Source organism: Mya arenaria, chromosome 8 (assembly GCF_026914265.1).
Source record: "Mya arenaria isolate MELC-2E11 chromosome 8, ASM2691426v1".
Classification (NCBI taxonomy): Eukaryota; Metazoa; Mollusca; class Bivalvia; order Myida; family Myidae; genus Mya; species Mya arenaria.
Window position 1 is genome coordinate 37,813,114 of NC_069129.1, and position 27,640 is coordinate 37,840,753.

Here is a 27,640-nt window from a genome sequence, read left to right on the forward strand (position 1 = left end):
TTGATATTAATTATATAAATGATTATTGTTTACATGTACTCTGATTTGTTATGAAGATATTCATAAAAGGGTGTTCTTCATGTTATTATACATTTTGGACTTGATTTAGTATTGCTTTTCTGGTATATATTAATTTAATGCACAAAGAAATTATTTTAAGTGTTCAGTATCACTTTCACACATTGTTTACTATTATTTTGTGCATATTTGGCCTATTTATGCTTATATGTGCATTGTTGTATTTCAAAACCTTTGTGAAAAATAGAAACAGTATTATTTCTTTCATGCATAGTCTGATACATATTCAGTTTGTTTGCATTATTTTTATCATATTTGAAAAAATTACCATTGTCCTATAAGACACATGCTATTTTTGTGTTAATATCACTATGCAATAAAAACATCCATTTTCAACTCTTCTTTATCATGTAAATGGAGAAGTTAACTTTATAACTCCATTGACCAGTTTTTTATGCAATTTGTCAAATTTCATACATTTTAGTATTATTAAACAGCTAAAAACAAGGCATGTTATGTTATAAATGCATTTCATCTAGTAAACAATGTTCTCTTTTTATATAACAGTTCAATAATTATGTTCTATTTATGTTTGTAATTTTCTAACGAAATGATAATGTTTATTAAAGTACTACAAAAATTGTTATTTCATGTCACTTATGAATTCCTCATATAATCAGGAAACTTATTCTTCCCTTCAAGTTGTCATTCCAGCATGGTGACTTTGCCCCCTCCCCCTAAATGATTAGAACTGCAGTGTACAAGAACAATAACTCTATTTCAGGGAATTGCAAGAATTATTCCCTTTGTTCCTTTTCCTGTTTGTAGCATAACAAGAAAACTACTTTTTGGAATTTCATTAAACATCATTCAATGGTAAAGCACAACAAGAGAAAGTGCAGTGCACAATGACTATAGCTGTATTTCAGCTAATTACAGAATTATTGCCCTTTGCCTTGTTTTCTTGACCAGAGCAATTACTTTCAAAATACTCATGGTATTGAAATAAAACTTGGTATATGGATAGGTGGCAATGACAAAAAGTACAGTGCACAAGCAACCTAATTCTGTCGTGTTCATTAATGTACCACACCCCTAATGAAATGTTCAACTTGAAACTCTTCAAATTCAATGCTTTAGCCTATGTTGTTAAGCAGAATACTACAAATATTTTGAGAATTTCATGGATGCGGTTCAATGCACCATATTATGCTTGTTGGCCTTGACATTCCTTGTTTTTCAACATATAACAAATGCATAAACTATTAAACGGCGCCCTTTGATGCTTTGCATCAATGGTCTTTCTTGTATGAAAACTAAAATAAAATGCTGATGCTTTCGCCCACGCTAAAAATATATCAGTAATGGCTACAACGTATCGCGATTGGCTGTTCAGAGCCACATGAGATAAAACTCAAAGGTGATTGGCTGAGGCAATAATTTATGCAGGATGCTGACATGGTTAAATACCACTAAATTAATGTTTGAACAATTCCATAAATAATTTTATGTTTGCATAAAATTTCATTTATGTATTGCTCAACGTCAAGGTACTAAGTGACAGGCCGGGTCGAACTCGTATGGATGAAGGGAAAACGTAACACAAGCTTTGAATGAAAATAGGGCATTTATTAATGCCATAAAAGTGTTTTTACGAAATATCGTAAAATAAAACCTAAGTGTCAATAGCATGTGTATAATAACATTTCCCGAAATACATATCTGGGTGGAAAAACCGCCACAAGGAGAATCCTCGGCCGCCACCCAGAGAGACCGGACTGAGATTACTACGAGTTCAACCCAGGTCATGTATGCAAACGGACAAGGAAAGGCAGAAAAAGTTGAAATGATTAATGGTAAAACACTGGAAAACGAACAGACACAATGTGCTTACTGCATATTCAAATACATGATGTGGTCGAGAACATGAGAAAAATATAAAAACAAACAACAGAAATGCAATCCGACTGCGGCCATAAACCGTCAGTAATTGTATAGTATTATCCCAAATGAACATTTATAAGTGAAAGCATAAAGATGCGGCACTACCATCTAAATAAATAAAAAGAATAGATACAGTGATTGCGGCCTAGAACAACAAGGTGAAAACAAAGACATGAAAATAAAAACTGCGGCCTTTAACCGTCAGAGATTGTACAAAAAATTTGGCAAGAATGACCATTTGGCCATAGAGGCTGTTTGAGATCAAAGGTAAAAGGTTACATGGCACTTAATAAAAACTGTGGCCTTCAACCGTCAGACTATAAACACAAAAACAAAAAACAAAAACGCAATACTTTAAAGCAAAATTGAACCGTCAGACTATAAACACAAAAACAAAAAGCAAAAAAGCAATACTTTAAAGCAAAATAATTACAGCAATTAAGTACACCACAGTTGTGGTAAAACATTTAGCACAGGTTTACCGCGGCCTTAAACTGTCGGTTAAACCAGTGTAATTCATAGAATTATATCAGTAAACATACAGGTACATAAAAAAATCCACCGCGGCCTTAAACCGTCGGTAAAACCACTGTATCTTTAGAACTACAACAATGAACAACATATAAAAATGAGCACCGCGGCCTTAAACCGTCAGGTTAACCAGTGTATCTTTAGAACTACAACAATGAACAACATATAAAAATGAGCACAGCGGCCTTAAACCGTCGGTGAAATGGTTCTAATGTTTATACAGCAAATAACAGCAGGAAAATAGAAATTGAAAAACCACCGCGGCCTTAAACCGTCGGTAAGACTGCGTTTATGCAAAGTGTAGTGTTAACCGATGGTAATGGCATTCAATATGCTGGCCATGGGATACTTAAGGGTGATGAGTAGATCTGTTATATAGAACCGTCAGAACTAGTGGTAAAGACGGATATGAAATAAAGGGATGATCTGCTGCCTTTAACCGACAGATCAAAACCGTGTAAGTAGGAATGTAAGCATGAGGGGAGGGTTTCAACATGTGAGAGTTGACGTGTATTATAAGGAAGCAGCTGAATGCCGCTGACCAGGTTATTGGATATGGGAAATAGTGATGTTGTTTGTGCATGTATAGCTGAAAATGAAACAGGTGGTAACCTGTATACCAGAAAAGGGGGGGGAAAAAAGAGCATTGAAAAGTGCGGTTTGAGGAAATAGGGTAAGAGGCCCTGAACTAAGCACCATGTAGTGTGCACCTAAAACATGGGGGGATTTATGTTTGAAAAATTGGTTATACTGTGTCATGGTAATTTGACGGTGTCTCGTTTGCTTGAGAACTTGCAGTGGTAGGCTGCGTGGGACCCTCTGCAGAAACCACAGATGTGAGGGTGCGGGCATTTGGCATTGCGACAAAGCGTTCTTTTGTTGAAATTCCAGCAGGTCTTGTCATGGAACCTATGGATACGGTGGCTGTGCGAGCTATGAGAAGATGTATGGAGGGGAGGTGAAAATGGAGTGGGTTGTTGATGGAAAGATGTACACGCCCTAAGCCAAAACTCAGTATGCAATCTATCCCAGGGGAGGGGGACGGACTCTCGTAACCTTCTGAAATGGATGTCGTAATGGTAAAAAGCAAGACCAGGACAGCGAGCTGCAATGTCCCGGACGATTTCGGCGTACTTCATAAGCTGTGCAGCTTCATGGGGAAATTTGGTTGTATACACTGCTGTGAATTTGATAAAAGCTGATGTCCAGGACTCTATGGTTATGATTTTCTGGGTGCGGGTGGAGGGTCGAAGTGTAAAGTTCGAGTGTTGATCGAGTTGAAATGAGAATTGGGGATCGCAGGTAGACGAAGGGAAAGAGGATAGTAGAGAAGAGAAGTCGATGAATTTATTTCTCCAAATATATTTGCAGATTGACCTCTTGATTTGGTTGAGGATGGGTGTAGTAATTGGCTCAGTGTATTGAATGCCATTAAATGTCAGCTTGCTTAAGTGTGATAGGGACTGGCGTGTTGAAAATCATTAGTTATGGAATCATCAGAATCATAAGCACTGTCGATCTGCAAATGGCGCGGGAGAGGTTGACTCAATGTCAGGCGATGTTGAGAGTGTGAGACAACTGGAATGTTCTGTAGACCATGAAGAGGTTGACCACAGCGTGGAAGCGTAGCACCGGGAGAGGGTTGTAGACAAGGGACTTGAGGAGGGCAAATTGTTTGTTTGTCGCCAGCTGGAATAGAACCATGTAACCTGGTTGTGGTCTCAGGAAGTGCAGGTCCCGGTGGGAAGACTGGTGACAGCGAAATGCTGTGGCCAGCATTGCAGGTGGTAGTGGCATGGGTAACAGTCCGTGTGTATTGGGGCTGTGCAATCATGTGAACAGAAGGCTGTTTCCTCTGTTTGTATCTATGGCAAGAAGATTCCGAAGGTGCCTGTCTTTGATTGTCAGCAGGTGTCATCTGAAAGGAACAGGAAAGTTAAATATTGAGAAAGGGATACCACCAAAGAGGGTTCCCAAATTTAATTATAATAAAGTGTTGGGATTCATAAACTAATGATGAACCCAGACATTGGTAAAAGGTAAAGAAGTCTGAAATCATAACCAAGGGCGTAAATTGACTGTCATTAGTGCGAGTCATATTTGAATAGTTGAGAAACACTTGAAGGGTGTAATGTATAACCTGAACCATGTACCCCAAGTACATTTTGTTTGATTTTTTGAATAGCAAGGTGAGTAAATAAAGCCAAGCTGTGAGCACTGGTAATACCCATGGCGTGTTAATGAAACCAAAGAAAAAATATGCTACAACTTAACTTAGCCGAGTCGTAATTAAGAATAAAGGTCATATCAAATGGTGTGTATAACTAAATCAACGATGGAACAGAGCTCGATTACTTAATCATGCCATAAATCATGAAGTGCATATAGTGTAAACCTAATTATGGCAAAGGATAGATCCGGGCGTGTTAACTAATGCAGTCTTGTAGTAAACATAGTAGACTTAGGACTCGTGAGGTAACAAAGACATGATAAATGCGAAGAAAATATGCGTTTACAAAGGCAAATCGTTAGTACAGTAGTACACATGGTGTAGAAATAAATCAAATTCAATGATAGAAACGGCAAAGCTAACCAGTTAATAATGTAGTACACAAGGTGTGCAAACTAAAATATGCCATTTTTGCATGCATGCTAAGTAATGGGACATGGCGTGTATACTAAGCCAAGCCGTAAATAATACACATGGTGTGATAACTAAACCATGGTAAGCAATTGGACAAGGCGTGTAATCTAAGCCAAGCCGTAAATAATACACATGGTGTGATAACTAAACCATGGTACGTAAGCAATTGGACAAGGGGTGTAAACTAAGCCAAGCCGTAAATAATACACATGGTGTGATAACTAAACCATGGTAAGCAATTGGACAAGGCGTGTAAACTAAGCCAAGCCGTAAATAATACACATGGTGTGATAACTAAACCATGGTAAGCAATGTGACAAGGCGTGTAAACTAAGCCAAGCCGTAAATAATACACATGGTGTGATAACTAAACCATGGTAAGTAATAAGACATGGCGTGTAAACTAAGCCAAGCCGTAAATAACACACATGGTGTGATAACTAAACCATGGTGAGCAATGGGACATGGCGTGTAAACTAAGCCAAGCCGTAAATAATACACATGGTGTAATAACTAAACCATGATGAGCAATGGGACATGGCGTGTAAACTAAGCCAAGCCGTAAATAATACACATGGTGTGATAACTAAACCATGGTGAGTAATGGGACATGGCGTGTAAACTAAGCCAAGCCGTAAATAATACACATGGTGTGATAACTAAACCATGGTAAGTAATGGGACATGGCGTGTAAGCAAAGCCAAGCCATAAATAATACACACGGTGTGATAACTAAACCATGGTGAGTAATGGGACATGGCGTGTAAACTAAGCCAAGCCGTAAATAACACACATGGTGTGATAACTAAACCATGGTGAGCAATGGGACATGGCGTGTAAACTAAGCCAAGCCGTAAATAATACACATGGTGTAATAACTAAACCATGATGAGCAATGGGACATGGCGTGTAAACTAAGCCAAGCCGTAAATAATACACATGGTGTGATAACTAAACCATGGTGAGTAATGGGACATGGCGTGTAAACTAAGCCAAGCCGTAAATAATACACATGGTGTGATAACTAAACCATGGTAAGTAATGGGACATGGCGTGTAAGCAAAGCCAAGCCATAAATAATACACACGGTGTGATAACTAAACCATGGTAAGTAATGGGACATGGCGTGTAAACTAAGTCAAGCCGTAAATAATACACACGGTGTGATAACTAAACCATGGTACCAAAAGAAAAATGTGGCGTGTAAACTAAGCCACACAAAAATTATGATAATATTAGAAGCACAGAACGTGCTTGAATATGGAAAAAACTAAATATCTTTTCAAGTAAAATCGAATGGACCCAGGGCAGCGACCACAGCAGCATGGGGATGCTGGCGAAGCGAAGAGAGCATGTGACGGAAAGGTGGCAATCGTCCAAAACGAAATAGTAGAATGCATCAACTGAACGTGTCGTGAATCCTTTATGTAGAATGACTGGAGACACGCGCATGTTATAGTCCAATGTCAAACAATAAGTCCAAATCAGAAATATGCTGAGCAACGTATTCTTGGTTAACATGGGTTAATGACCAGCACGAGAATAATAAGGGCTGAAATCATACACCGTGTTCATATTATCCATTGTTTGAGCTAAGCACCAGGAAAACTCCAAGCATAGCTTGTAAGGAGGCCCATATGAGTCCATATTGGGTATCAAATCACATTGTGACAATAATGACAGAAGAATTCTTGAAGACCTGTAGATGTAGTATCTAAATTGCTACACAGTGCGCTGCCATCTTGAGTTACGTGATCCCGTAAACAGCCGATTTGGTTTGTTACCTTTTCCGCACAAAACTTCGCTATAAAACAGGGTCGCCACCCTGACAGGTTTAGTCCAAACCGTAAAGTATAGCAAACAGCTATAAATGACATAAGTAAATAACCGTGAAAGGTACAAACGTTTCATGTATTATATGAAAACTAAAATAAAATGCCGAGGCTTTCGCCCACGCTAAATATATATCAGTAATGGCTACAACGTATCGCGATTGGCTGTTCAGAGCCACATGAGATAAAACTCAAAGGTGATTGGCTGAGGCAATAATTTATGCAGGATGCTGACATGGTTAAATACCACTAAATTAATGTTTGAACAATTTCATAAATAATTTTATGTTTGCATAAAATTTCATATATGTGTCTTTTTATTGCTGTAAAACATAACCGATGCTCATACCTACTGGCTAAGTAAACTAATATTGCAAAACGGGTTTAATTGGGCCCATGGCAAGAAGGAGGGAGATCGGCAATTGTTCCCCCGAAAACTGCTTTTCGTTATAACCTATTAGTTTTTGCTTTTCGTCATAACAAAATAAAAACATTTAATATTTCTATATAGTAAGTGCCTCATTTGTAGATATGGATATATCCTGGGGATAGAATATGCATTCCGATACCTCCGTTTTAAGGCAAACATGGTGAATATATATATATAAACATTTTTTTTTGACCAGAAACGTAATTTGCTTCTCGCTGTACATAACAAACAATATTTTGTACATTATCAGCATTTGCCCACGATTTTTGAAAAAAAAAACCAACTAAAAATTGCTCAACATATCTCTCGATCAGTAACCGAGTATAGTGTACATTTTTCCGCTTAGCCTCCGCTAGGTTTTATAAAAATTGATATGAAAATAACAAACTTACAGCGATAATCATTTCCGAATCGAGCGGTAATTTGCTTCACGTTAAAACAAAATGTGACGTCACAGACCACGTGGTATGTCCACATATTGTGGGTCACCGTTACATTCGGAGCTCCTCGGCCATTTTATCGAAAACAACCTCGGATGTATGCAGGTACATAAGGTGAAGTAGTTCGTAAAATTTTGAATTATATCATTAATTAAATGTAGTGTTTTAGAGTTGTATTTATTGATCTAAGTTCAAGTTGATTGCCATTGAATTGAATTATTGCAAACATAATAATGAATTCCATGAGTTAAGTCACAAAGTTTAACTGCTAAATAAAATTACTACGCGATCTACTTGCAGCGGACTTAAACGTACCACTTTTTGAGTATGTAAACCGTCCAAATACATCCGAGGTTGTTTTTTTTTAAAAAATGGCCGAGGAGTTCCGAATGCTTAATTAAATACCCTAACATCACGTGATCAAAATGGAATGGTCCATTTTAAGAAATCCTATCAGCCTTGGAATAATTTTTTAACTTTTTGGTAATTGTGAAGGAGGACCATAGGGGTATGGCATTACAACACACCCTGCCCCTGTGATCAGTTCATTATATAAAACTTATGTAACAGAGTACGTACGTAGGGGTGTCTAGTTTATCAAACTTACGAAAAAGTAGAAAACTATTAAGAATACAACTTATTCGTATTAATTAATAATTTACTAGCTAAATTTAGACATTTAATACTAAAACCATAACATTAGTATTAAATACACAAAATCATCATAAAGAAGTCATACAGTACTGTAGCGATAAAGCGAAAAACAAATACTCCATAAAATTCACTATTTAAACAGAAATTATTATTTTCCGGGCTCCGGATTACATTATTCCATGAACATTACACTTTCAAAAGGAGAACAAAATGAAATATATATTTTCGAATAAATTATATTAACCACAATCCGTTGGCTTAAGCAATAAGTTATTTCAATACCTTGGGCCCGGGAATTCTATTAATACGAGACCTGGAAATAGTATCTGATTGTCTTCTGTAACGGAGCAGACAACAGTTCGACGGTTATTTTTGTTTTTGTCAAGGCCGATAATTGTGTGTAGAGTTGAACTTTGACGTCAACAGTAATTTGGTAAAAGCAATTTCACTGAGCAGTTGTCTTTCTCCGATGTCATTAATTAAGTATTTACCTGTAAAGAATAGCGAAATTGTGTTGGTCTTTATTTTTGCAGTTTTGCAATGTATTTTCGCGACCCTATTTAGCAGGCAATTGTATATACCTGTAGAATCTTGTAGGGTTCGGTTTTAAGGCCACTCAAGTCATTTTTAACCCTCTTTTTCTATAGTTAAGGTGCGACAGAAATTTATTTTGCAGTATTATAGATATTACAAGTAGAGTGAATTGGTACATGGTAGTCCACCTAAATGGCCGTAAACGAGTCTTTTGACAATTTTACTATGGCAGACTCGCAAAGTCCACCATCCCAGCAAAAAGTAGCAAGCTGTCCTTGCACAGAGAATCCTCACGGCCACAACTTTTAAATTATCTCCGTTATAAATTCAAATTTATATGAAAATATCATTGCCTACTATTAAACACATATTTATTTATGTCATGATGCCAAAAAAACATGTTCAGATACCATAAAGCACTTTTATCCATTAATCTGTAAATCTTGGACAAATCTGACAGGTTGTGTAAATGTATGAGGATTTGAAATATTTTTGTTGTTAATACGTTCGGTTAAATAACACTATTTTAAATGCAACCATTTCACTGCGCTGAACGCTAACGTGTTTGTTGGGTCGAGTTGGGAGAACATAGCTTATTCGCCTATGCATTACATTTTTGATGAAATATGTATTTGAATGTATCAATAAAGGTGTATAAAGGGATTTAATGAGTGAGTACATTTATAATTAACCTTCCACCGTGATACTGCGCATTTAGGGCTCCAACATTGTTTTCTACATACTACGTAAGTCAATACATATTTACAAATTATTTAAAAATAACTTTTCTTTAATTTAAAGTTTTTTTTGTAACGATATATGGAAAAATCTGGCGGTGACTTACCGGGAGTCTAGACAGTGATTTTGTGTGTCTATTTGTTTACTACTACAAGCTAGTGAAATATTTCATAAAGTAATTAACACATACGCAGATTGTTTATAAATTTATGTATGCCTTATACAAGATAATATGTATAACTATGCACATAAAACAATAACAGCACAGTCATTCCTTGAATGATACATAGAGACAGTACAAAACATAAAACTGTACAGATATAATGACTTGACTACAAGAGAGGATTGTGCATTTCCGTCATTGTATTGTTATTTATATCAAATATGTAGTCACATGCCAACAAGCAGAATCTTTTTTGGAATTTGGAATCCAGTAACAGGTCCCTCCACTGGTTTCGTATCAATGCCACCGGTGTGACAAATATTATCGAAACATCGACCCTTGCAATATATGGAATGTATCACTATTCTAGTACAAATACAAAGTAATATAGTTTTTAATACTCTTTTCGTTCTATATTTTACTATTACTTTAAAATGACTCAAAATGCAAATGTATTTACAATTTCATTAAGAATGTGCGTCTATTATCAAATTAATTCAAAGGAACTATTAAAATTTTATTAACTACCTTTCACATTTAACTGTTTGTCAGTCGATATGCAACTCTTAATACCCCAACTGTGCAGCTGTTGTTGTTGATCTTTCATCAAGCTGATGAGGGGAGACACAACAACAGAAACATGAGGCAATTCAAAACTCTCCTACAAAAAACAATGCTCATCAACATCACCATTAGCAGCAGAGCAGCAGAAGCAGCAGCATATGTTACTACTTTACTATGTCTAGTATTATACAATATATTCAAACTTAATATAAGAAATAGATAACACGTTATGTGAAACATATCAGATTATTAAATATGATTATGTGCAAATACGCAGTAAAAACTAATGACTTCAAAGAGAATACGCATGTTCTCTTTAAGATGGTGAGTAGTTTTATGTCAATTTGTTATTAATTAATTTATTAATAATAATAATAATAATAATAATGTACATATATATATGTAATGATAAACTGCTGGTCTTTGAGCAATGTAGCACATAGATTTTCCATATCCAGTTGGCAGCAAAGCAGTCACATCTCTGTTTTCCAACAATGCTGAAAAAATATTTACTTAAAGTTCGTCCTTAAGTTCAAAGTCAAACTTTTCCTTTACGAATTGTACAATATTTTAACAGTATCAGCCATCGCAATGATAATGAAATAACAAGTTGTCCACGAAAGGGCCCGGGATGATCAAAGCGGGAGCCGCGACCGGTTTCCATGGTAAATGGCCGAGTGATACCGAGTGATCAAAGAAGCAGCCGCTAAAAAAATGAACACTGGAGAGTATTCCGTCACATGCCAAAATTGTTTGATGCTGATACCTGCACCATTTTTTTTCATCTTGGTGATCACATTGAACGTTATTTATTTTTTTCATGTTCCTTTAAGATTTCTTAGAATCGGAATAATGCAAGAAATATATTGAATGGATTATAATTAAAAAATGCAGTGTGCTAGGTGTTCAAAGGTATTTTTTACAAAAGAACACCATTGGTGACGATCTGGTGATGACATTGAAGATGATTTTGATATCAGTTTGACTCCATCCACATCCAAACCACTTCAGTATTTCTGTGACATGATATATGTGATATGCATTATTTTTTTGTATGTACGTTTTTATTGAGAGTTATCTTATAACTTTTAAACCTCTGTCAACTTATTCTTATAGTTGGAGTATATATGGACTTGTTAAAAAGAAAGAGATCAGATAGCATGCAAAGTTTTCTTGTATATCGTTCTATTGTCGATGCTACTGCAGCTGCTGCTGCATGATGATGATGATGATGATGATTACATGATGATGATTATGACGGTGATGATGGTGATTACATGATGATTATTATGAGGATAACGATGGCTTTAATGTGAGAATAATATTTAATATTTATCCTCTGAAATTAATTTAATTTTCTATTTAACATTATACAATGGACAAATAAGGTATCACCCTTATTTTGAACACAGGTTGCGTTTCTCTGCTCAGTACATAAAATAGTGAGGATAACTGTGACTGCACAGTTGAGGGTTAACTATCATTGACGGATGGGTACAAATTTATTCGTAAAAAATCAACATGTATACAAAATGGTGGACTGCAACGATCATTTCGTGACCCAGAGTTTTTTTATGTGAATATAACGACTCTAATGACAAATTTAATCAAGTTAAGATCACTGTCAGGTACATTTGTAACAAATATATCATTATTATTCAACATCGTTGCATAATATTACTATTTGGGATGGCAACGAGTTACCGAGTACTCGATCGAACTTCCGAGTACTTGAGTACCAAATCACTACTCGAGTACTCGGAAAAAAAAAAAAATCTATAAAAATCACCAAATACACGATTTACAGACAAAATATCAGATCTGGTTAGTTGCCAAGAGGACAATTTACGGTCCCTCTAATCCCCGCTGTGTACACAATTGACCTCAATCAATTAGTTGACAGTTGTTGTGATAGTTGCAAACTGTAAAAAAGGACCCCTATTTCAAATTAGCACTGATGTAAATTAGCGAAGTTTTGATATCGTTACTTTCACCTACACAATTCTATTGTATACCAATTAGAGACCTTCCACTAAACAATGGACACTTACGAGCGAAAAAGTATCGACTGTTACGAGAATTTATTTCTTAATGGGCGTATTTGAACTATTTTTGCAATGATTATCACAATTGATTGGTTGATATTTTAAATCAAGAATTATGAATATTAATGAGGTAAACAACAATTACACAGTACGAAAAACTATCATTTAAAAAATAATAATTGTAGAGTAAGCATCTCAACAACAGTTACTGAACTTCGTTCACTATTTTTTATGTATGCTATTAATTTTCGTTCATTGTAATTCTGATTGTTGTTCATTTCTGCAGTGCATACTTGTATAAATTGAAACGAGTAAGACAAATTAAAAGCCTGAAACAACATTTGTTTTCTTTTTATATCATTTTTTGTTAAAATAGTAAAAATACGTAATGAAAGTTTACTTTAAAGGTGAAAATGACCAATAATACGACAAACGCACAATATACGTCATTAACGATACATGTATACACAATCTTGTCTTTGCGAACACATATTCAATTTTTCCGAGTACCCGAGTACTCGGACGATAGTTCGAGGATTAATTTTACAACTCGTTGCCATCCCTAATTACTATATATTCTTTCGCCCGGTGTTAAATGGTGGAGAGTTGTAGCGTTACAGGGATACACATAAAATGTCAAAATAATAAAACAAGTATCCCTGATCGCTCATTATTGTAGCTAGTATACATGGAAGTATGGTTTGGTCCCCAGGTGTCCATCTCTTAGCTTGATCACTAAAATATGGTCCTTTGATATTTTAACTGTTTATAAATTACCAAAAAAATATTTAAATTGATAAGATGACGTATATTAGAGTATAACTTAAAAAAACAACATCATTATAAACAAATATATATTGGATAAATACATGTCTTACTCAACAATTTCACAATGGTAGGGATGATGTTTTTTAACGTGTTTAAGGGGGGAAATATTCGTAGTTATTGAGCCTCTACATTGTTTCGGAATTGGCGTTTTCAGTGTTTAGTCTGCGCATTTCATCTGATTATGTTAGAATTGTATCAAGAACTGGCATAAAAGTTACACTTCTCTTGTAGCTTTGTCTTTTAACTTTCAGGCAGTGAAAAAATTATAGCATTTAGTCAATTATTTTAGGAAATATTTGACATTGTTAAAGGCAACTGTGGTTTTGGTTTTTTTTGGACACGGGAACCTTGTCTATTTTATATATATAATGATGTTTTTTTCAAGTTATACACTTAGAAATTTATTGAAATGCCATTTTATCAATTTCAATAATTTTTTGTTAATTTTTAAACAATATCAAAGGACTGAAGGGCCATATTTTAGTGATCAAACTACATGTATGTGGCGGACACCTGTGGTTAACACCTTAACAGCACATGTGTCAGTCTAAAAAATCATTGTTTTTTCTGTGAAAACCAATCAAACAAGATCTTGGAAGTTCTTTTCATAGTGTGTTATATATTCACACGATTTGGGATGACCCTGGGTTCTAAAAATGTACAGAATGAACCAGAAAGCATTTTCTTAAATACCTAGATCATTCACTTAAAAGTTATCCAGTTTCTTCATTCTGTTTAACATTAAAGATAACTTTTTTCATACCTTTTTTCTATTCTATTCATAGAAAAATTAAATCCAGGCAAAAAATTCTCTAACATGATAAAAAGTGTTCACATACATACATTTTCAGTAATCATAATGCCCAACAATCTCATTTAAAACTACAACTGACTTTAGTTTACAACCACTCCATTAACAGTGACTTATCATCTTCTGTTCATACCTTGCTCTTTAAAAATGGTACATTTTGAAGCGATAAATATTCCCAAAGTGCATTGGCAGGTCGTCATGAAAATGTGTTGTCTACTAAATGCTATCTGCCCATATAAGCCCAAATGCCAAATGCCAACAAGGTCTTTTGGGGGCATTTGTCACATTCCTGTGATAGTTCTTTTTCTAGCATAATCCATACTTTTTTATTTTAACTCATTTATGTTTCTTGAAGAGAACATGCAAGCCATGGAGACATGGCAGGGTTGTCAATAAGTTTTTGTTGAACCGACTGAAACAGAAAAGTAGGCGGCCAGCTAGGGGGATCGCCAGCTAGGGGGATCCATGGCATGCCCCCCCCCCCCATCCCCCCCCCACCCCCGGAAATTTTCGAAATTCAGCGCTTCATTTCCTGCATTCTGGGGCATTTTGGGAGTATTTAATTAACCCTTTACTTCATAGATACACAAGTTTACTTATCTATCCATAGCTTCATAGATAAGCAGATCAACGCTTTATCGATAGCTTCATGGATACGTAATTCTACGTACTCGTAATGTAGGGTCATTTTATTTTCATATCTGTTGCTTGTTTATTTGCTTTATATTCATTTCCATGAAGTATAAACATCGATAAATACAACGCACTAAAAAAAACACAACACTATGTTACTATTTTAAGAATTTTGGAAAATCGCGAAATAAGGTCATTGGTATCAAAGATGCGTAAAACATTGACGGCGCAGGTTTGTGGGCATTCCTGTCTCGTGTTCCTCGTGGAAATTTACACAATGCTGCAAGTTATAATTAACTACCAATAATACAACTATATTTGATTGATCACGCGCCTCGGCCTGACGTCACAGACAGGTCATGGTTCAGAATTGGTCAAAATGTCGGCAATGTTGGATAAACAAAAAATCGTCGACTGCGTCTACAAATACGCCGAATCGTAAGATAATAATTCAGATTATCGGGAAATTTTAGACCAGTCAAGGCGATGCTCTAAATATCGAAAAGAGACGTTATAGGCGAAAAGGGCCGTTTTAAGCGGTAAGGAACATTTATTACCACAAAAACTTGCGAATTTTTTTCTTCCAATTTTCTTATTGACAACCCTGCATGGTCTGTGTTTTATTGACAACCCTGCATGGTCTGTGTTTTCTGTCTGAAGTTGCCTGTCAATCGATGATAGTTAAATAAACATATTACAAAACATACATGTATTGACATTGTTGTTGTTTTTGATAATGCGCATTGGCTTTGAATGCAGTCCATAGTTTTTTAATGCCCCTTAGGAGGGCATAATCAAATCGCACCATCCGTCAGTCTAGTTTTTCGTGTCAGGACTGTAACTTTGTCATGCAGGGAGGGATTTTAAAATTTCTTGGCACACATGTTCTGTACATAAAGTCAATGTGTTGTGTGCAAGACCCACATCCCTACCTCAAATGTCAAAGTCACAGGTTTATCATTGTATGGAATATGTGTTCAATACATTAAGGTAAAGTGTCGAATGTATGGCCCAAGACCCTACCTCAAAGTTCAAGGCCACACTTTATTATGGATTATTTTTTAATGAATATGTGAAAGATACAATTGTATTTGTTTTAACATTTGTGAATATCAGCTTGTCTCAACAGGGAGATGTTGGGGCAACTAACTGTGACATGGAATGCGCTGAAACATTGCAGAATCTTTCTGCAGCAACTACGAGGTCTAGCTTCCCTGTATGAACAAAATGGAAAATGGGTATGAGCAAGTGGAAACAGATAACTGAGGAAGAGAAATATTCGTTATATTAATGGAAATATATTTGTACCCAGATGATTTCTCTTTCACTGGTTGGAGTTAGTTATTGAAATTCTCATTACAAAAATACTCTATACAAACTTAATAAACTTCTTTAATTTTGTTTTTGTTTTTATGTTTGAAGAAATAAGTCTAAGGTCATAGGTTCGGTTTTGTTTTCTGCATCAGCATTCAAACTCTTTTCCTTTGGCCATATTTCCAAAACTGATAAAGACGCTCAAATAAAACTGGGTACACTGTGTATTAAGGCTCCCACGTTTTCAGATTTTACAGATTTTTGTAAATGGGACATAAAAACAAAACAATGCCTTTTATTAAACGTCATAGTAAATAAATACTGCCTGTATACACATACATGTATACAGTAGGTATCTACATGTTTCATTGTACAATTTGTACGGATGCATAAACTAGTATTTTCGTCTGTTTTAATACCCGGTAGTCAGTATCCAAATTGGACATTCTGTTTACCTGTATATCATAAATCTTAGCGCAAAGTAATTCATTTTTATTATTTGCGGATCGTTCATTCATATTTATGCCATTTTGTGATGTCATGAATTTCTACTTTTATCGGGGGGTTCTCTCAAGGGGATAAATGTAAAACAATACTTAAAATATCTATTTAAAAATTTGTGTTAATTATTTAACTTCATGAACAAATAGCCCAGCAGATTAAGTCAATATTAAGAAAAATTGTTCAGTTTGTTATACAAGCATCAAATTTTGCATCTAGGTACTCCTAATGGGTTACTTGTTTGGAAAAACGTGTTAGCCATCTTTTTTTCAAAATGGCGGCCATTTTCAAGATGGCCATTAATCGTGTTTGAAAGAAATTATTTTCAATACAAAAGTTGACTTAGTAGTTCTATCTTAAAGGGACTGTACACCAGATTGGCTCCAAAAAAAGTTTTTTCTATAAAAATTTCAGCACAATTATTTAATAAAGTGTTTTAATCTTTGATATCATAATTGTAAAAAAAAAAAAAAATGTAAAAAAAAAATCAAGTCAGACCGGGTTTGAACCGGGGTAGCCAAAATTGCAGTTCAGTGTTGTACCCACTGTGTTACGAAGGCTTACCCTTAACAGTTTGAATATTTCAGCTATATACCTAACTTGGTAATATCACGTGATAACATCTACTAGCCAATCACGCATAAGGAATGAATTCTACTAAGTAGACATACCTAGTAATCTTTTTTAATGGAAAAAAACTGCGAAAAATAAATTAATTGTAAACTATTTGGTACTTCAGTTAGTCAGTTTCAATGCATTGTACACATCGATACCAAGTTAATGTCAGTTTTCAACAATTTTCTTCTTTTTTTTTGCTATTTCATCATACGGAGTACAGCCCCTTTATTGGTTTTTGGTCAAATAATACATTTTTTTAATGGAGAAACCAAATATATCATATTTAACCTGTTTTGAAGCTTACGGGAGAAAGAGAGTGAGTGACAAAGCACGACCGACCAGGGCACAATGGTGACACCACTGCCGTGAAAATCAGCATGTGGTTTAGTGTTAGCTAATTATTCTCTTTAGCTTAGTTAAGTGTCCCAGATGCTATATAATAATCTCCATACACACTAACCTATAGTCTTGTTAAAAATTCATGACCAGTAAGATAATAATAATTATGACAATGAAAACTACAGGGACAGTAGTCGAACATTAAAAAATAAACCCTTTTATAGGGGCACAAGGCAAGCGCCCAAACGACAATAGACACAAACGTATTAATATTGCATACACACATACAAATACCAAAAATAACTTGCACCACATTCACAAAATAAACAATAGCATGCCCTCATCAAAATTGATTTACCGTCAAATGATGAGATTACTTCAATGAATGGTCATTGAATCAAAAGTTCACTGGAACTCGAGTCTACTGGGGGCTTAAACTTGTTAGCATAGCCATAACCTCACCGTTACCCCTTCATGTATGAAAAATTACTTAATAAAAACATTTAAACCTCATCAGAGCGCGCATCACCTTGAAAACAATAATTATAGAATAACGCAAAAATAACATATAAACTGATAAATTTATTTCAAGTACTCAACGACCGGATACCAACATCACCTATAAAATGCAGGAATCAAGCACTGCTAGCTCTTTACAGATACTATTATATAAAGTTATTCAAAGACAACTATCAGACAAAGCTCACCTAAACAGGTTTAAAATTATGTCTTCATTGAGTCTTGTAATGAAAGTATCATTGTACAAACAAGAAAGAAAACACAATCTTTGCATTAGCAAAACAGATACAGTGGCAATAGCCTGAACATAATAAAGGTGAAGTCAAGTTTTTAATTACTAGTATGTCTTGGGTCTGCATATTGAATTGGCGGCATTTTAGTCCACTGGAACCCTCATTCAAAACATTGGATGGACAGGAGCCATCGATGGGACAGGGACTGCTTCCTGGGTGACAGCAGAATGCTTTCTTTCTGCTTTAAGTGCCACTAGGGGACCTCAGAATGCTTTCTTTCTGCTTCAAGTGCTACTAGGGGACATCAGAATGCTTTCTTTCTGCTTCAAGTGCCACTAGGGGACAGCAGAATGCTTTCTTTCTGCTTCAAGTGCCACTAGGACTCGACAAATGCATCAGGTTATAATTAGCACTCTTTTCAAGCCACTTGAAGAAGCCTACAGGCTGTACAATGGCAGTGAGTGTTCATAGGTCAATGAACAATACACTGGATCTGCTAAGTATCATTTACTGGTGTAAATGACGCAAAACTGATGGTCCACTATTTCAATTTAGAAATCTAGTGTTTACAATGGAATAAATAATCTTGTCCCTGGTCTGATCATTTTTGTCCACAGAATTTACTTTATGCCGTCAATCGTTGGGCGAGTAGATACCACTGTCCTTTGCAAACAAGAATGTGAACTATGCACAATGGCTCCCCATACATCTCTTCATACACATGATGCTTGAGCATACACATTCTCAGCTAGCTGCAGAATTTCAAAACGTAATCCTGTTGTTCACAAATCTAAGCGTAAATGTTTAGCGTTAGCTATTAATCAAGCTTATGAGAAAGCGAGGGCTGTTATCAAAGGTGATGGTGGTGCCATTGGTGCGAATGAAGACCCATCTGCACTACGGCGATGGATTGATGCTGGACCTGAAGTCAGCCACTTGGTTGCTCAGTATGAATTGGAATTTGAAGCCAAGGATGCAAACGAAAATACCAGATAATACGAACAGCAAGAACACGCACACACACAAAGGCTTTCTTTGATAAATTACAGAGGTTGAAAACTAAAATGAATGATATGGACAATTCATTTACTGGGCAGAATGAGGATATTTTTACACTTGATGGCCCATCTTAGTGCTGCTGAAATGGTTGCTTCTCATTATGATCACGGTAAAACCTGCTTCAATAAGTTCCTGAAATAGATGGATACAGAGGAGAGTTCATTTCATCAGCCAAACAAGAAGAAAATGATAAAAAAAAGCCAGAGCCCAAAGCGATTCAAAGGGTGAAATCTTAATAAGGATGACTGTAACTGTTTTCTACACTTTTCACATTCTGCCTACAGAATGTGACCGGTTGTTTTTTTCAGCATGATAATCAGTTTTTTTCTGCTACACTGACTGAACATGGAAATCTCCATAGCTGTCAGAAATCGGAAACAGTGCCAATTCTGGGGACTCACTTAACTCCTCCCAGTTCTGCACTAGAAGCTGGCGTCATGATTTTCGACGAATTGACTTTAATGAATTCATTGTGTTCAAGGATATCGAAGCGGTTTGAAGAGTATGCAGCACAAGAAGTAGGGAATAGATATCTTGTTTGACGTATACAGGTCCTTTACTTTAAATCTGAAACAAAAACAATGCTAGGCAAAGGTGCTAGACGCAGAGTGACTGACGAAGGGAAATTCCCACAATTTTGCAATGAGACTGAGCTATTTTACTTTCTGGCGACTAAATTTGTGAAGATGTGTCCAAATAATAGTTAACTGCTATAGTCACTCAAGAAGATGATGTTGTCTGCAATCAGTCAATAAGTCGTAAATGACTCGCACATGAATCTTCTTGCATGCAAAGCACACAGCAGCAAACAGTTACAAAATCATAATGGTTAAAGCCAGCGACACAGATGATCTAGTCAGTGCAGTAAATGTTCTTCAAAATCTACAGCTTCTTGATGTAGAAAAGCTGCGGGTCGCTTTTGGTCAAGGATAACACTGGAGGTCTCATACATGATATAAAAGTGGCAATTGGCCCAGAAAATCTATGAGCCTTCTATTTTTTCCATGTTTTTACTAAATCTGATGTCGTATCTGCATTCTGCTGAAAAGGGAAAAAAGTGCATGACCCCTTTTATAAAACTGACGAACAATTGAGGAAAAGGATCATAATATTCTTGAGAGGTTTGTACTCACTATAGTGTGATAGTTCTTGTGCAACTGGTAGTATTGATGAAGCAAGACTGACATTGTTTGCTAAAAACAAAGGTCATATGAATCAATTCCTCCATTTAATTCTTGGTATGCTAGTTGGTCATGACTAGTTGATGAACCCTGTTGATTTTGAGATCAGTAGGTTAAAGGTCAAGGTCACCATGACCTTGAGTTGAAGAAACGGTTTCCGCTCAATAACTAAAGAACGCTTGCACCCAGGAACTTCATACTTGGTGTGCTAGTTGGTCATGACTAGTAGATGAACCCTATTGATTTTGAGATCATTAAGGTCAAAGGTTAAGGTTGCCGTGACTTTAGAGTGATGAAACGGTTTCCGCTCAAGAACTAAAGATCCTTTGGGTCAAGGAACTCTCTTGGTACGCTAGTTGTTCATGACTTTTAGATGACCCCTATTGATTTTGAGATCAAAAGGTCAAAGGTCAAGGTTACCTTCAGGTAAAAAAAACCGATATGTTGGCGGTGACCTTAAGCTTAAAAATGGTTTCTGCTCAATAACTTAAGAACGCTTGTACCCAGGAACTTAATTATTGGTATGCTGGTTGTTCATGACTAGTTGATAAACCCTGTTGATTTTGAGATCAGTAGGTTAAAGGTCAAGGTCGCCATGACCTTGAGTTGAAGAAACGGTTTCCGCTCAATAACTAAAGAACGCTTGCAGCCAGGAACTTCATACTTGGTGTCCTAGTTGGTCATGACTAGTAGATGAACCCTATTGATTTTAAGATCATTAAGGTCAAAGGTCAAGGTCGCCTTGACCTTAAGGTGAAGAAACGGTTTCTGCTCAATAACTAAATAAACACTTGCACCCAGGAACTTCATACTTGGTATGCAAGTTGGTCATGACTAGTAGATGACTCCTATTATTTTTGTGATCAGTCTGTCAGTCAGTCAGTCGGTCAGTCTGTTCGTCACACTTCGTTTCCGCTCAATAAATAAAGAACGCTTGCACCCAGGAACTTTATACTTGGTATGCTAGTTGGTCATGACTAGTAGATAACCCCTATTGATTTTGAGATCAGTAGGTCAAAGGTCAAGGTCGCAGTAGATATTCACTATTTAATATGGATGAATAAACCAAACATCACTGTTTTTGTTTATCTCCAGTCCAAAATTACAAATTTCATGTCCATCATTTATTTTTTCTCAGATACCACCACACAATAGGGGAGACAAGCGCTTTTTCAAAAAAGCAATCTTTAGTTCAACATGTTAAGTGTGCTGCATACTAAGCAGGTTGCATATAGGGCCAATCAACTATATGTCAAATGGAAATCGAAAGCCCTGCTGACAGGGGCTTGAATGAGCACGTTGATATGTGGCAAATCTTTTGGAAAGCTTCCACCAATAGCTCAGAGTTGACAACAGTTGGAAATATGGCTGCACAACTGAATGTTGTTGCAGGTGTAAGTGTTATTGATTAAGACTCCCTTGTGCAGCGCTAAGACAATACAATTGTGCAGGCTAGAATGTATTCAAAGACAGGATTAGTTACTTAATAAGAGAGAGAAAATAAAAGAGAAAAAAAAACTTTTTATTTTAATAAAACTCATAAAAATACAAAAAAAATACAGTTACCAGGGAAATCAATATTTTATTTCTTGTAAATATGCATACAAAGAATATGTATAATTTCTGATTAAAACCCTATTAGTCTGGTCATGCATGTCAAGTTAAACAATAAAAACAGTTATGATTACCTAAAATGGTGGCCATCTTGAAAAAAATAGTGGCAATTTTGAATTTTTCATAGCTATCGGGATTTTCCAAATACGTAGACCCAAAAGAGTCTCAATTTTGGTGCTTGTACCACAATGCGAGCATTTTTTTCACTAATCTGCCGGGCTGAAAGCAAATTACCGTAAATCAGTATGTTATAAGAAGGAATTATAAGTGACTGTTTATAAATTAAAAAACAACAACAACGGTTTATTGTTTAAGATATTTGTGGACGTGCTTTGAATGATTCGTCATTGTTCCTCTATTTCTCCCCGAATATTAAGACAATTCCCTTCTGCATAAGTTGCCCTTAACCTTCATACGACCATCTTTTTCAAATTTAGTGAAATGTTGCCACACATCAGACAGTTTGCCTGACAAATCTGACATCTCTAACTACACACGACATGGAAAATACTGGGAATATTTTTGCATGCTTTTTAATCACATGACTGTTTAGGTTAATAGGTCTTCAATTTCGTAAACCGTTTACGGCCGATACACGACACAACTCCGTTTACAAATGTAAACGTAGGAGCCTTACTGTGTATATCCGACGTGAAATAAATTTCTCTCATTTGACTGATAATCAACAACAGGCGAGTATTGGCCATTGCCTTGGGTTGCTGTTGTGTTGAAAGCTTTTTAGCTCACCTTAGTCGTAGGCTGAGGGTGAGCTTTTAGGATCGATGATTGTCCGTCGTCTGTCGTCCGTCCCCACTTAGTTTGTTAACACTCTAGGGTTCACATTTTTGCCTCAATTGTCACGAAACTTGGTCAGGATGTTTGTCCCAGTAATTACTCGGACGAGTTTGAATATGGGTCATCTGGTGTCAAAAACTAGGTCACAGCGCCCAAATATGGAAATACCTTGTTATTACTCGCGAGGTAACATTTTCAGCCCAAATATCCTGGAAATTTGTCAGAAAGGTTGTTTTGATGATTTCTAGCTCAAGTTCGAATATGGGTCATCTAGGGTTAAAAACTAGGTCACCAAGCCCAAATATGGAAATACCTTGTTAACACTCTAGAGGTAACATTTTCAGTCCAAATATCCTGGAAATTTGTCAGAAAGGTTGTTTCAATGATTTCTAGCTCAAGTTCGAATATGGGTCATCTGGGGTCAAAAACTAGGTCACAGAACCCAAATATTGAAATACCTTGTTAACACTCTTGAGGTAACATTTACAGCCGAAATATGCTGGTAATTTGTCAGAAAAGTTGTTTTGATGATTTCTAGCTCAAGTTTGAATATGGGTCATCTGGGGTCAAAAACTAGGTCACAGAGCCCAAATATGGAAGTACCTTGTTAACACTCAGAGGTAATATTTTCAGCCCAAATATCCTGGAAATTTGTCAGAAAGGTTGTTTTGATGATTTCTAGCTCAAGTTCGAATATGGGTCATCTAGGGTTAAAAACTAGGTCACCAAGCCCAAATATGGAAATACCTTGTTAACACTATAGAGGTAACATTTTCAGTCCAAATATCCTGGAAATTTGTCAGAAAGGTTGTTTCAATGATTTCTAGCTCAAGTTCGAATATGGGTCATCTGGGGTCAAAAACTAGGTCACAGAACCCAAATATTGAAATACCTTGTTAACACTCTTGAGGTAACATTTACAGCCGAAATATGCTGGTAATTTGTCAGAAAAGTTGTTTTGATGATTTCTAGCTCAAGTTTGAATATGGGTCATCTGGGGTCAAAAACTAGGTCACAGAGCCCAAATATGGAAGTACCTTGTTAACACTCAGAGGTAATATTTTCAGCCCAAATATCCTGGAAATTTGTCAGAAAGGTAGTTTCGATTATTTCTAGCTCAAGTTTGAATATGGGACATCTGGGGTCAAAAACTAGGTCACAGAGCCCAAATATGGAAATACCTTGTTAACACTCTCGAGGTAACAATTTCATACATCAGAGAAGCCAAATCCCTGTTATTGCCCTTTAATTATCAATAAGTCTATAGCACAAAGTTTTACTGAGGTGAGCGATATAGGGCCATCTTGTTATGTTTTCAGGTTCCCCAGTTAAAAAACAACACTATGCTAGATATAGAGAATGCATGGAAGACCCAGCTACAACAATATGACAGAAGTGAGCAGAGCAGGTTGAAAAATGTATGGAGGATGTTTTTAAATTCAAAAAGTGTGTGTCATAATATATATTCTGTTCCATATAACATTTGAATAATAAAAAAAAAAAATTGGTATGTACATCATTGAAGAAAAAAGTTTTAATGAAGTTATCCAGAAATTTCCACTTGCCTGTTAAATGTTGACTACCTATTATATCATTCTGTTTCCAGAATGGCAATGAGAAGTTTTATGTGTTGTCAATGTTCCCATACCCGAGTGGGAAGTTGCACATGGGTCATGTTAGAGTGTATACTATCAGTGACATGATGGCACGATACCATCGAATGCTTGGACATCAGGTATTGGCATTGGTCACTTTCACTGAATTAAGAAATTTGATCTAAACGCACAAACGTTTAAATTACCTTTTGCCAATGAAACTCATGACAAACTCTGATAATTTTGTAACATTCAATTTTTGAGTACGGCAAGTCTTGCTTATATTTGACTTATGGAAGTTTTCAGCTTGAAGGCATATATGCTATATGTAGGCCATAGTTGATGTAGCACAAAAGAGCATAAAGTTGATGGTCATTGAAAAAATACTCATTATCTATTAAAAACACTGGCAATTGAGGTAGTAATTATGTCACATTGTTTTGAAGGTTGTACATCCAATGGGTTTTGATGCCTTTGGACTGCCAGCTGAAAATGCTGCCATTGAAAGAAATCTGCATCCCAAAGAATGGACTTACAGGTGAAAGAAGTCTTTCCATAACTATGTTTGTTTCTGATATTCATAGCATTGATTTTACACTAAAAGTAATTTGATTTTACACTTGAATCTTGATGTCGTTGGTTTTGAGTCTGGAGATATTCTAAAAAGTAGGATTTTGATAGTGATAATTGCTACTGTGGAATATGAACTAAGATTATAGTTTCCCATCCCTTATCTTGAGCCCCTTCAACTGCATGCATTTAACTGACATCCCTTCTCAGGGGATAGGGTTATTTGCAGAATGTCTAAATCTGCTGTGAAATTTTGTCTAAACCCACCACTCATATTTGTTAAATGTTTGTTTTTGTTTCCAGCAACATTTCAGTGATGAAGAGACAGCTGGGTAACCTGTGTTGTAACTTTGACTGGGATCGGGAGGTGACAACATGTGACCCGGGCTACTACAGGTGGACACAGTACATCTTCCTGCGCATGTATGAGGCTGGGCTTGTCTATCAGAGACAGGTATATGCAGCATACATAACATTGTTAAATATTACTAAACCCTCCCTAATTTTATCAGCGCCGTAGCCACACTGAGGCACACCGAGGCAGCTGCCTCAGTTAATATTTGGAGAGCAAATAAATAAAATTAATAAAAATAACTCATACAATGAAAACTAATAAGTTTGACCTCTGAATTCGTGAAACGACTACAATGTTACATTTAATTATGAAAAAATGCCGTAGCAACAGACACTGAGCCAAACCGAGGCACCTTCTTTGCTCTCATTTAGCACAGCCGGGACTCTGTACACTCTATCAAACACTACAGCAATGCCTTTTTACTCGCGCATTGAGGGCATGCTCTATGTACAGAATGGCACTCCGTATTATTCAATTTATTCCAAATGAATTTCAAATATTTTATATTTATGACAGCCTAGACAATATATACAAATTTTATCAACAAATTATTGCATGTTCCATTTTAGACATGCTTAAATCTCGGCTACATGTATCAAATATATATAAACATTTAATGAAATTTAATGGAATGAAAAGCTCCGATTGCTAAGTGTAGAGCACACATGTTTAACACACATGTAACGTGTGTTATAAAATAAGCAAACACAGACATGTCCACATGGACATAATTTAAGTTATTATAAAACTTTCAGCAGGGGGAATTCCTCTCAGAGGGAGATGGTAAAAAGTCCAAAAGTCGAGAACGTTAATAATAACTTCTTTATGAACTGGATAAGCGCATATGATGAAAATCTTTCCAAATCAAATATTGCGCAGTTTTTACATCGCTGCAGCAAATTACAATGGGACATAATCCTAACAATTGTCGAGGAAGAGTGTTTGATGGTGCATCAACAGTGAGTGGCCAAGTAATTGGTGTTCAGGCTTGGATAACTGACTTCGATCTTTATGCTAAATTTGTCATGCCTTATAGAATCATTGTTTAAATCAAGTAGTAGTCTCATCATGCCCTCAGGTTCCATCAATTTGCAATTTTATGAACACATTTCAACAAAATAGGAGGGAGCATGCACCCGGACCCCTCTGCACTGCCTCAGTTTAAATGTGCCTCTGGCTACGGCACTGTTTATATTGTCTTTCCCTTTTGAAATATACTTTAAGGTCATACAGTTTAACCTATTTAATTTGTTTGCACAAGAAACTTTGTTTCACAAAGAGTGAATTAAGTTGTACATGCAACCAAGTCTCATTTTCACTCAGTTTGGCAGAATTAAACATATGACACCAAAAAATATATGACTGCAAGACCAACTTACTTTGCAGGCTAGTGTAAACTGGGACCCTGTAGATGAGACGGTGCTGGCAGATGAGCAGATCGATGATGAGGGTCAGGCCTGGAGGTCCGGAGCTTTAGCGGAGAGGAGGTACCTCAAACAGTGGTACATACAAACAACTGCGTACGCTAAGGTAGCTACAATGTAGAAATGAGTTACAGGAAGCTTTGTGGGGTCAATATAGAAAGTAGGTACTTTAGTAGTTTATACAGACATCAGCACAAGTGTGGTATCTAGAAATGATTATGTAAGTGGATGATTTGTTTTTGTGTAAAGGAGATACCATATACAGTGGAACATACAGATGACTGCATTTGCCAAGGTATCTGGAAAAGTGGGAAGGGGGATTTTTATGCGGCCTTTCATAGACTGGGATGTATTCAGGGCGCCACACTAACTTTTTCATCAGTTGACCCGCAGGATCACCTACCAACAAAGATTGGTGACCCGTAAAAACACAGGGTGTAAATGGCTCTGAACAGCTTAATCACAGGTCTTTTTTGTATCGTTTTAAGGCTGTAAAGGTTTACGAGTGGACAGACGGTTGAACCGAAACAGTCATGTGATTAAAAAAGCACAAAAATATTCCGAATATTCTCCGTGTAGCTAGTGATGACGAATTTGTCAGGCAAGTGGTCTGAAGTGTGGCAACATTTCACTTCATTTGAAAAAGATAGTTGTACAAAGGTTAAGTGCAACTTCTGTGGATTGGATTGTCATATTTGGGGGGAAGTACAGGGA

General features: G+C 36.2%; 1 protein-coding gene and 1 long non-coding RNA gene across 6 annotated transcripts in view; one reads left to right on the plus strand and one right to left on the minus strand.

The window, feature by feature from the left end:
- Window positions 1-1,975: 1,975 nt before the first annotated feature.
- LOC128243005 (uncharacterized) lies at window positions 1,976-8,841 on the minus strand. The gene is made up of 2 exons (XR_008262750.1): window positions 8,776-8,841; window positions 1,976-4,411 (listed from the first exon to the last, which is right to left on the minus strand). It is a non-coding gene; the product is annotated as an uncharacterized LOC128243005 (long non-coding RNA).
- LOC128242999 (probable leucine--tRNA ligase, mitochondrial) overlaps window positions 8,823-27,640 on the plus strand; it is a 79,269-nt gene continuing 60,451 nt past the window's right edge. For 4 of the 5 annotated variants that reach the window (XM_052960470.1, XM_052960467.1, XM_052960469.1 and 1 more), the window contains exons 1-7: window positions 8,823-8,926; window positions 15,939-16,047; window positions 24,302-24,400; window positions 24,589-24,717; window positions 25,024-25,115; window positions 25,451-25,601; window positions 26,889-27,032. In XM_052960470.1, coding sequence (XP_052816430.1) covers window positions 15,943-16,047; window positions 24,302-24,400; window positions 24,589-24,717; window positions 25,024-25,115; window positions 25,451-25,601; window positions 26,889-27,032 — 720 coding nt within the window. In that variant the 5' untranslated portion in view covers window positions 8,823-8,926; window positions 15,939-15,942. The remainder of the gene's footprint in view (window positions 8,927-15,938; window positions 16,048-24,301; window positions 24,401-24,588; window positions 24,718-25,023; window positions 25,116-25,450; window positions 25,602-26,888; window positions 27,033-27,640) is intronic. The other variant, XM_052960468.1, reaches the window with a different exon arrangement.